The following is a 12,313-nucleotide window of genomic DNA, read 5'->3' as shown; positions in this document are numbered from 1 at the left end:
GCACTTCGAAGATAGAGGTCAAATGTCAAGCCATGTATTCTGACAAATCGCTGGTTATTTTTTAACACAGGGATTGGTGTTTAAAAACTCCTCTCACTTTACAGTCAGAAAAAGAAATATAAAGTGAATCATGTAACAACCTTGCTGCAGTACAGGGAGTGTGGAAAAAAGGGGTGTAGGTTGTTGTAACACACAACAGAATGTAAATGAACTGTGCACATTAATTAAGCAGTTAGGAAATCAACCGTTTTACTTGTATGTAAATTTTACATGTATTTTATGTATAATTTAAGTAAATTCTACATGTAATTGTGATGTGTGTGATGTAAAAAAAGATTTTTTTTATGATCAAAGCAAACCAAGACATTTGTTGATGCACAATTAATGAATATTCACTGAAACTTGATTGCCAGCCATTTCTGTGCTATATAGTTTCCTCATTGAAACTGTGTCTGTGCAAATTTAGTGGTAATTGCAATGGAAAATTTGCTTTCTGTAAATGACAGTACGCTACCACACAATGCTTTAGTTACATTAAATAAATTAACCCCTTTCATGTCTGTGGTGGGAGAGTGCAAAATGTGACTGGCAGTTCAACCCACCAATGGAAGAAGTGGGCTAACCCAGAGCTTTTCTATGTATGTATATATTTGTGCATTTTTAGGTCGACCCTGGGCAGCGCCAGCGCTGCTCTGCGAGGCATGATGTATTCCGGTATGGACTTGGAACTCCTCATCTTTTCAATTGGCTCCTGTTAGTGTTGTTTCTAAATGGTTGCTTTTGATTTATGAATAGGCTTAGTAGGTTTTCCTTAGTACTGCTTTGCCTGCATTTGTAACCTCCCATAAGGACTGGACATTTTATTTCAGTTGTTAGTCTGTTTTATCTACAGTCTGTGAGCACTATTTCATTTGATGAGTTCGAGGCATGTGGGCTGCTGAATTCATATCTGTGCATAGATCGCCGCCTAGTGTTGGGTCCGGATGTTTGCACGTTGTTGTCCTGGAAGAGTCTTCGAAGTATCCTTGGATAGGTGACTCCTCCCCTGGACTACAGTGCGCATGGGCATCCTCTCCATCCTCAGATTGTTTTTTTCCGCCATTGGGTTCGGATGTGCTATCTTAGCTCAAGTTAGGAAAATATTTGGTCGAGGCCAAAAGGCCTTTAGTTCGCGTCGGTACTGTTTATCGATCGGGTTTCGATAGAATTTTGTTAGTTTACTAACTTTCAGCACCGACTTCTTTCGCATTTACCAGTCCATCGACTACTTCGACGATGGAATCCAGGACGCCATTCAAAAGGTGTCCGGTATGCAATGCGAAGTACCCACACATCGACGTCCATCCGGTGTGCAACAAATGTCTTTCGCCGGACCACGACGAATCGACATGCATGGCCTGTGCCCGGTTCCGTTCCAAGAAGACTCTAAGGAACCGAAGAGCGGCGAGACTCGAGGCGCGGCACGCGGCACCGGCCCCAACAGACATCTTCGACGAAGCCGACGTCGAAGAATTAGAAGTCATACCCTCCAGTCCCGTTTCCGAACACGACCCCGGATCGGACGAGGGCGACGAGTCACTCTTCCACAGAGGTGAAGACGACACCGAGGTAGGAGACGACGAGGAGGCCTTAGGGGCCGAAGAGAGTAGCTCCAATGATGAACAAGGCCTACCTGTTCAAACCGAAGAAACACCAGCGCCACAGCCTTTGGCTCCGGTCGAGGGATCGCCTTCGGGCCTTACCCGAGACCCATCCCGTAGTTCTTCGGCCCCGCCCTCGGGCCCGGCCTCGGACGTTCAGCGGCAGCCATTGCTGCATAGGCCAGCTGGTTTCCCTACCACAAAACCGAAACCGAAAGCTGCTCCGGTTCATCCGAAACTGAAAGTGGCGCTGGTCGGATCGAGGCCTTCCACGCCTTCGACGCCAGCGCAACGCGTCGGCACCGACCGCACCAAGAGGGACTTCGGTGCCGAACTGGAGTCGGGTGACATCGGAGTCGACAAACGGAAAAAGGCCATCGGCACCGAGAAACCTACTCGGCTACCGACGCCAACGACACCGAGGGCACTACCGCCTGCTTCGCCTCGCGTCGCTCCCTCGACGACGCCGAAGCCTCACGTATCGAGGACGTCGACGGTGATCTCCACACCTCGACTCGAGGACCCGCCGGCACCGAAAAAATCCACGCCCGGCTCTACGAACCTGCCCGGTGCCAAAGCCTCAAAGACGCCCCAAGTGCGGCCTGCTGCGACGCAAAGCAACAAAACCACGGCGGCCCTCAAAGACCCGTCGGGTTCCGGCCCGATCGGAGCTCCAGCAACCTCTACGGGGCCAGCCAACATTACCTTCGGCTTGCCTCCGTCAACAATCCCGAAGATGTTCCAACTCAGGACACGGGTTACCCAGACTCCGGTTCCACCGGACGAGACGTCTCCGTCACGTGTCATCGACGCCGGCACTGGCAGGATGATTCTCCACGACCGAAGAATAACTTCGGAACCGCCATTGGACCCTTTCAGGATCCCACTAAAAAGGAAGCTGCCTGTGGAATCAGAACCTCTCCTTTACGAACCGTTCCATTCCTCCTACCAGGATCCACACCGGTTCTCCCCCACACGCTCCGACACGGATGCATTGGAGGACTACATGGATGACCAAGCACCCTACCATGTAGACACAGACCCTGATGACCAGCAGGACCCTGATCAAACTTGGGGCGACCCTGCAGACCCCAGTGCACCTCTCGATACACAGGACCCACAACTCTATGGGGCAAAAACATCTCCCACGGAGGATACTGCGGCGTTCAACGCTCTTATTGAACGTGCTGCAAATAACCATGGGGTACAGCTTCACTCAGATACCATCGAGGATGACTTTCTAATGGACACTTTTGCATCCTCAGAAAGACATGTAAAAACTCTGCCAATGCTGAAGGGGGTCCTCAAACCAGCTAAGGACATTTTCAAGGAACCCACCAGGGCACGAGTGATAAACCCCAGGATTGATAAAAAATACAGATCAGCACCTGGGGATCCTACTTACATCAAAGGACAGTTACCACTCGACTCCATCGTCGTAGCAAATGCTCGCAAGAGGGCACACTCGCAAACGACAGGTGACACTCCTCCCCCGGACAAAGAGTCCAAGGTGCTAGAGACCTCCGGCAAGCGAGTTGCCGCCCAGGCTGCCAACATATGGCGCATAGCCAACACTCAAGCGCTCCTCGCTCGCTACGATAGAGCGCACTATGACACATTGGAGCAACTACTCCAACATCTCCCTGACCAGTTCAAAGAAGGTGCAGAAATTCTTATCAGAGAGGGACAGCTACTCACAAATGCTTCCATCAAATGTGCCCTAGATGCTGCAGACACGGCTGCCAGGGCCATAAACACAAGCGTCATGCTGCGACGACATGCCTGGCTACGAATCTCAGGATTCAAGCCTGAGGTACAAAACAACATACTGAACCAGCCCGTCAACCCCGACTATTTATTCGGCCCAGAGGTTGACACCACCCTCAAAGATAAAAAAGGACACGGACACTGCAAAGTCCATGGGCGCCCTCCAAACTCAGTCCTTTCGGAGCGGCTCCTTTCGTCGCCCCGGAAACAAGGGGGCAGGTAGAGGACAGGGGTCACAACAAACGTATAACAAAGGCAATACACAGACCACCTACGATAAAAACACCCGAGGTGGATATCGTGGCTCCAGTACAAAGGGCAGAGGACGTGGCTACGGCAACACCCGGTCCTCCCCCAAGAACAAGCAGTGACGCCCTCTCCCTTCCTCCCGACCACATAACACCTGTCGGGGGAAGACTACAAAGGTTCCTGTCCACGTGGAACTCCATCACCACGGACAGGTGGGTCAAAGATATTGTAAAATACGGTTACTGTCTGGAGTTAACCTCCACTCCACCCACAATACCACCAAGAAACCGTCCTATGTCCTCAGAGCACTTAACGCTCTTACAGCAAGAGGTGCAAAGTATGCTTCTAAAAGGCGCTATAGAGGTCGTACCCATCCACGAGCAGGGTACGGGGGTTTACTCCCTCTACTTTTTAATTCCAAAGAAGGACGGGTCGCTCAGGCCTATATTAGACCTGAGACCCCTGAACCAGTACATTCTTTCAGAGCACTTTCACATGCTCACCCTACAGCAAGTCCTTCCGCTTCTCAAGCAGGGAGACTTCCTAGCCTCACTGGACCTCAAGGATGCGTACTTTCACATACCCATCCACCCCTCACACAAAAAATACCTCAGGTTCACTGTTCAGGGGCAGCACTATCAGTTCAAAGTCCTTCCCTTCGGCGTGACAACAGCGCCCAGGGTTTTCACGAAGTGCCTAGCTACTGTGGCAGCACATTTACGGAGGCAGCATATACACGTCTACCCCTACCTAGACGACTGGCTCGTTCAAGCGAAGTCAGCCCAGCAATGTGCAAGCCACATGTCCCGCACCATTCACCTTCTTCACAGTCTGGGATTCTCACTAAATTACCCAAAGTCCCATCTCCAGCCCGCACACGTACAACAGTACCTAGGTGCGACTATAGACACTCTGGCGGCCACAGCTCAGCCAAATTTAGTGAGGATCAACAGCATACAACTGCTGATCTCCAAGTTCAAACCCAATCACTCGCTTCCAGCGCGAGTGTTTATGCAGTTGATAGGCATGATGGCCTCCTGCATCTTCATAGTCCCGCACGCGAGGTTACATATGCGCCCACTTCAGGAGTGCCTAGCACGTCAGTGGAATCAGGCTCAAGGACAGTTGAAAGACCTAGTGTTGGTGAGCGGTCGGGCATACAACTCTCTGCATTGGTGGAATCCACAAAACCTTTGCAAGGGCCGACCGTTCCAAGAGCCTGTTCCACAAATAGTACTGACAGCGGACGCGTCTCTCCAGGGATGGGGAGCTCATGTACTCCACTACACAGTGCAGGGACTATGGACGACACAACAGAAGAAGATGCACATCAACCTTCTGGAACTGATGGCAATCTTCCTGGCCATGAAGGCATTCAAAGTACATCTGTGCAACAAAGTCGTATTGATCCGGACGGACAACATGACTGCCATGTACTACATACAGAAGCAGGGAGGAACACACTCTCCACAGTTGTCTCATCTGGCTCAGAGCATGTGGAAGTGGGCCATTCAAAGGAACATATTCCTCATGGCGGAACACCTCCCTGGCAAGGACAACCAGATGGCGGATCTGCTCAGCAGACACAGCCACCAGATGCACGAGTGGGAGCTACACCCATCAGTACTCCAACCGTACTTCCAGCAGTGGGGTCATCCAGAGATAGACCTATTCGCGACAAGCGAAAACGCAAAATGCCAAAGCTTCGCCGCCAGATTCCCACATCCGCAGTCGCAGGGCAATGCGATATGGATGAACTGGTCCGGCAGATTTGCGTACGCTTTTCCCCCAGCGCCGTTGATACCGCTGGTGGCTCGCAAACTACGACAACACTCCCTGACACTCGTCCTAGTTGCTCCCACGTGGGCACGCCAGCCGTGGTACACCACCTTCCTCGAACTTTCCGTGGTGCCGCATCAAAGGCTGCGGATCAAACCCGCGCATTTGACGCAGAACCATGGAGAGGTTCAGCACCCAGATCCGCAACAGCTGAACCTGGCGATCTGGCTCCTGAAGTCCTAGAGTTTGGCTATCTCAACCTGCCACCTGACTGTATGGACATCATCAAGGAGGCCAGGAGACCCACTACCAGGGCTTGCTATGCGGCCAAATCGAAAAGGTTCGTCATTTATTGCGGTAATAATGACATCAACCCGCTGGACGCATCCATCCACAACATCATCTGTTACCTCTTACACCTATACCGATGCAATCTGGCGTACACCTCTATACGTGTCCATTTGACCGCAATATCAGCCTATCTGCAAACCCGGCAGCACCTCTCTCTATTCAGAGTGCCTGCCATCAAAGCATTCTTGGAAGGGCTCAAACGAGTCATTCCACCTAGTCACCCACCGGCTCCAATGTGGAACCTCAACTTGGTCCTCACACGCCTGATGGGTCCACCCTTTGAACCTCTACACTCATGCGAGATTCAATTCCTTACCTGGAAAGTGGCCTTCCTAGTAGCGATCACTTCCCTAAGAAGAGTTAGTGAACTCCAGGCACTAACCGTTCAAGAGCCATTTATTCAGGTTCACGCCAACAGGGTCGTACTACGTACCAACCCCAAATTCATGCCCAAGGTAATATCGCAGTTCCACATGAATCATACTATTGAACTGCCCGTTTTCTTCCAAAACCCACAAACTGTTGCAGAAAGGGCACTACATACACTAGATGTACGGAGGGCCCTCATGTACTACATCGACAGGACTAAACCATTCAGGAAGACAAAACAACTGTTCGTTGCCTTTGCCCCACACCACAAAGGTAACGCCATCTCCAAAGCAGGGATAGCCAGATGGATAGTTAAGTGTATTCAAATCTGTTATCAAAAGGCAAAACGCACATTAACTATTCCACCACGAGCCCACTCAACACGTAAGTTGGGGGCTTCCATGGCCTTCCTAGGAAATATTCCCCTGCATGATATATGCAGAGCAGCCACATGGTCCACTACACACACATTTACAAAACACTATTGTGTAGATGTGCAGGCAGCTGTAGGACAGGCTGTTCTCAAGACACTTTTTCAGACCGCTGCAGCTGGCACGGGTAGCCGCCGCTAATAGAGGGCACTGCTATGTATTCTATGCACAGATATGAATTCAGCAGCCCACATGCCTCGAACTGAATATGCTACTTACCAGTATGCATCTGTTCTTGGCATGTAGGGCTGCTGACATTCATATCGCCCTCCCTCCTCCCCGGCGCCTGTCGCAGCTGCAGCTCTCAGAATTACTGCAAGCATGGTCATCACTTTCTGTATCTACTCCATCACTGCCACAATGGCGAAAAACAATCTGAGGATGGAGAGGATGCCCATGCGCACTGTAGTCCAGGGGAGGAGTCACCTATCCAAGGATACTTCGAAGACTCTTTCAGGACAACAACGTGCAAACATCCGGACCCAACACTAGGCGGCGATCTATGCACAGATATGAATGTCAGCAGCCCTACATGCCAAGAACAGATGCATACTGGTAAGTAGCATATTCATTTTCCCCTATTGCAGGCACAAAGTGCTTTCCTGCAAGGGTGCCTCCTTTGCCTCTGGGCGCCACGCTTCGGTTTCAGCACAGCACTCGCTTTTGCATTACCAATAGGGCCAACTTGACAAATGATTTTTTTTTTTTAAGCACCCCATACCAAGCTTTCACTTTAATGGCTGGCGCACACCTTTCTTTATACGATCCACGTCTAAAGAGGGACGTGGCCGTCATTAAAGTGAAAGCGCAGGAAATAGATATTTGCTTTTGTTGCATCTAATATCCAACACATGAATGCCACTGAATGTGTGGAAAAGTGGAGCGGTCTGTTTGTGTTTAAGAGTGACCATATCAGCTTCATTCTCTGAGCGTCCAACATGACTCTCATATGAGATTAGCGATCCACAAGCACCCTACGTCCATGACGACACAATTAGGGACTTTAGGCAGACTTAAAATTTACATTTTTCAGCACATTGTATTATGCACTAACTTTTTACCATGCACAGACTTTTTAGGGTCAGACTCTAGAGAAATGGTGCATCTTTACACACGACAATAAGCATTCTATTTCCATATAAATAGGAAAACTGAAATGAAGGTGTAATTAGTAACTGGTCACCTTAAAGCAGCAACTTGTGAGGCTGTCTCTGGAACTGTTGTGGATAGTAAACCAGTTAAGTGCATAACAATTTTAATAACTTTTTTTATATAGAACCAGACCGTGCAATGTCACTGGGTATCCAAGTTATTTAATTTAAAACACAAAATTAAACCCTGTATTTAAACCATAAAAATTATTCTCTAGAATGACTGTACCGGAGAGGTCTTGGCTTCTATTGTGTATTTTCACGTAGCTGTCTTTCAAAATAAAGATGTTGAATCTTTACTTCTAAACGTAATATATCATGAATAATTAATAGTTGTGACCGTCTCATAAGTCTATTTTGTACATTAACAATTGTTTTCGCTTTTCTCAATAGATGGGAATTACTTGGCCATTGGTTCCCATGACAACTACATCTACATTTATGGGGTCAGTGAAAATGGAAGAAAATACAGTAGAATTGGAAAATGCTCGGTAAGTTGATTTATACAGATCAGGTGGTTAATAGCCATCCATAGTGCTACAGAAAAATCCATATTAAACTGTGCTTCTCTCTAGGGCCACTCCAGCTTCATCACTCACCTAGACTGGTCTGTTAATTCCCAATACCTGATGTCTAATTCAGGAGATTATGAAATCCTATACTGTAAGTACATTTGTTTTTGTGCCCTTTCTTTTGTTCTAGAGGTCTTACAAAGCTGATTAGCAAAGTAACACTCAACTTTGATAGTTCCAGATATTCAGAGCTTTGGGCTTTTGTATCTTTGGTATACGCAGTGTGCCAGTTATTTAATTGCAATATATTGTATTTTATTGTTTAACATATATTCATATGTTTAAAACGTTGATTCCTTGGTAATCTACTACTGATGAAATCCAGTTTGCTCTGTATTGTTTTTCTAGTTCCATCCATCTGATCCGATGAGCAAATCCTTCTCTAAATTTCGGTCACTTGAATGGATTCTCTGATCCGCTCCTAAAAATAGAATCCAATTTAACGAATAGTCTCCCATCCTATTGATGCCATGCGCTGCCAGATAGAAACTAAAATAGTGTGATCATTATGAATTCTGCACAGCGCTATGCTGCTTTTCGGCTAGGTTTGCTCTAGACAAATCCCAGACACGTACAAACAGCCAGCAGCGGTTTGAAATCTTATTGCATAAAACCTGCCTTGTGGCACCTCAAAATAAGCCCTGTATGAAATGGTGATCTTGTATTATTTTTATTATTCATGAGGATGAGAGAAGCATTATTGCTGGTGTTTGCATCCTTTCATTGAGATCCTCAAAGCATTATCAAGGTTGCACTTAAACAAGTTGCAGCATTATTCGCTAGTAGGCTTTTATTTAGCTACAAGCCGCCTATGCCTTCCACAGCTGGGACTATCAAACATTGAAACTAAAAACTGAAACCACTTCCCAGTAGCATTTCACCTTCACTCTTTTTGAGCAGCACTCCATGTTTACCTAAACCTATGTTTACCCACAGTCAATACTTAATGCAAGACTAGGCAGCAACAGTAAGTGACAACCAAGAGATGGCTTTTATTTACTGGGAAAAGGCCTGAGACTGCATTTGTTTCCAGAGCTTGGGCGAGTGCATTAGTTGGTAAGATTTTATTTCGCCTGGAGAGGTGAAAATCTTTGCACCCATACCTTAGTTAATCCAAAGGATACTTTTTTGCAGCTTTTTCAACTAAGCATGCTTGTTTTTAGTGCCTTAGCTGACAGTGGGCCACTCTGTGACCACTCATTTGGGGTTTTTAAGGACTATCGTTAATCATTTTGCCCTGCGCCGTTCCATTAGGAGTTCACAGCAGTGGGAGCTCATGGATTGACTGCAGTAGAGCTGATGACTCAAACTAAAGCTTTCAGAACTATGCAGATTGTACACAGTACAATCTGCATAGTTGTATTAGCTTCATTGAGTCCTATTCCTGGGAGTCTGCAAATAAAAAATAAAATAAAAAAGGAAATGTCTTGCGCTCTAAATAACTTGCGGACTATGACCGGACTATGACCGTGTACTAAAACAAAATCTCAACATCGCTACACAAATTTCTCTTCTGCTTTTGTTTTTAAAATTGTATATTTTCAGGAATCCCACAGGGCTACATTTAGGTTTCCAACTGTCCCAAAAAACTAGGATTCATTTTTGCCCTGTTCCGAAAACCCGTTATTTTATTGCAATAAGGATTTGAAAAAGTTGGACATGGTTGATTTTTCACAAATGATTGTCTGCAATGTGAAAGGGTTACATTACAATTTGTGTTTGTTCTTGTACTCTGTATCAAAGCACACCTTAGTAGATCGCAATTTGCATAGTGACGCTGCCTTCTCTTTTTAACATCACTGATTTTGAAAACCTGCTGCACTACTAAACACGGATGGAGCTTTGTTTACGCCTGCCTAGTCTTGTGTAATTTCCAGCATTTAGTGTTGCGATTGTTGCTGGAAATGCCCAAGATTATGCTGCGTCATATAATTGATGATAAAAATGCTGACAGGAGCACGGGAACACAATCGAAGTAAACGTGAATGACTGTTTCTTGTATTGTGCGCAAATATCTGCCTTTTTTTATGTGAAATGCGTTTGGCGGCCAAGACGTTGGCTCAAACCGATGGGCAAATTCGCCCAGGGGTAATTAATATCTTTTGAGGAAACTAGAATATTATATGGTGTGGTTGTGCAACCTCAGTGTAATGACACAAACCCTTATCGGGTCCAGTCAGGTTAGTTTGATCGATGCTTTTCACTACATATAATAAATCTTTGTATTCGAATGCAATAGCCGATTTTGGATCGGCCACAAAAAGCAAGTGGAAAACAGCTATATGACATTCTTTTGGGTGCCAGTTCTGAAAAGAAGCCAATCACAGGAACCATTTGGGTCCAGGGGTAGAGTTATCTGTTGGTTTAAGCAATCTCCACTCCAGTTTTGAATCCTGTGGCTGAACCGTCGTTGAAGTCAATAAAGTAGCCCCGATACAGGATGCTGACAGTGCTTTTTATGTACTTTTTGTATGAATTGCAATGATTTTAATTAATTGTGCAAATAAATATATCTTAACGATCTAACGACAATGCTCAAGAATGCCATTGGCAGGGGTCTCCTTGGGCTTTGGGGTGGGGGGAGAGAAGGGGCAGGGCATTTAGGCCTCAGGGGTCGAGCTCCTTTGGAGTCCAAGTGAAGTCCAGCACAAGGTCGGTTGCCACTGGTCTCCTGTGCAGCAGAACCTGCGGTTTCCTCTAGTTTGTGATTGCTTCCTTGCTGGGTGACAGAATGGCACTCTGACTCTCCTGGGTCCAGCAGACTGAGGCAATTTTGGAGGGCTGGGACTCAGTCTCTCATGGTTGCACTGCGGTGGTCCAGCTTCTTGACTCTTTGTTCACACTTGTGCAGGCTTTTCAGCTTTTATGGCCCCATGGCTGCAACCGAGAGTCACTCAACTGAGTCTTGGAGTACCCTTCTCTGTCTGGCACTCATTGGCAAGCAGGGCACCATAGGCACAGTCCTCTTTGCTGGGCCAAGGTGTAGTCGTCCTCCGATCCTCTCTACAATACAGATGTGATCTGAGGTCTGAGTGCCAGGGGTTCCACTTTTATGCCCACTTCGAGCCTAGGGGGAGGAGTCAATTGATGAGCCAATTGGCTACCAGGTCTCCTCCAGCCTGATGATGACTTTCTGTAAAGTTTGGCATCTAGCTAGCCAAGAATGCACTATTCTGCCTAACCCCAACATGGTATTGCCCTTCTGTGTGTGGCGCGCCATAGCCCAGAGATTTGGCTACCTGTAGAGATGTGCACTCTTCCTAAAAAGAACAGTTTGACGACAGCTTTTCCTTCTCTGCCTGCGATGCCAGCCTGTCTGCTAAAACAAAATAGCGGCCTGCTCAAAGTGTGACTCCCATTTGCCCCTTTGATGCTCGTATTTTGGGCTCACAGCCACTCTGTCCAGCCTAAAAGGAGGAGGTCATACCTCTTCCCTCATCAGGTCCTTTGTCCCTCCTACTGAGTCACTCACCTCTCCCCAGGAGGGGACAGCAGGTTCTCGTAGACTGCAGCTGTGTGTTACAGAAAACTGCTACTCGAAACCTCTGGCCAACAAAATTGCAACTTTCTTAAGTTTCCATTTGTAAAATAGTTGCATTAAATTCTATGTAAGCAACATGTCTGGTTTAATGCAACAATTTGGTAGACCCCTGGAGGTACTTCATTCATTGGTTCGATTTGGAAGTTAGCACTGCTGAGTTGTCATTGGGTAACTCCCTATTCGCCATTGGGGCTACTAGCCTTGCTACAGTAAAAACGCCAGTGTGGAGTTTTCACTGTCCGGACATAGAAAGTTAATAAACACATGCCTTTCTTTTTAATATGATGCACCCTGCCTTAAGGGCTCAATAGACCTGCCTCAGGGGTCACCTATAAATTTTAAAAAGGAAGGTTTGGGCTTGGACATTGGTTTAAATGGCAAAGTTGAGTTGTAGTTAATCACTGCTCTTCAGTGTCAGACTGGGAGTCATACTTTGCTTTTTATCACACTCATGGTGGCACAA

General features: G+C 47.0%; 1 protein-coding gene across 12 annotated transcripts in view; it reads left to right on the top strand.

The window, feature by feature from the left end:
* Window positions 1-12,313, top strand: part of EML1 (EMAP like 1) — an 889,011-nt gene that overhangs the window by 830,330 nt on the left and 46,368 nt on the right. For all 12 annotated transcript variants that reach the window (XM_085626396.1, XM_085626393.1, XM_085626400.1 and 9 more), the window contains 2 exons: window positions 8,131-8,228; window positions 8,313-8,400. In XM_085626396.1, coding sequence (XP_085482522.1) covers window positions 8,131-8,228; window positions 8,313-8,400 — 186 coding nt within the window. The remainder of the gene's footprint in view (window positions 1-8,130; window positions 8,229-8,312; window positions 8,401-12,313) is intronic.

The sequence above is a fragment of the Triturus cristatus genome, chromosome 9 (assembly GCF_964204655.1).
Source record: "Triturus cristatus chromosome 9, aTriCri1.1, whole genome shotgun sequence".
Lineage (NCBI taxonomy): Eukaryota > Metazoa > Chordata > Amphibia > Caudata > Salamandridae > Triturus > Triturus cristatus.
This window is presented reverse-complemented; position numbering and strand designations above follow the sequence as displayed.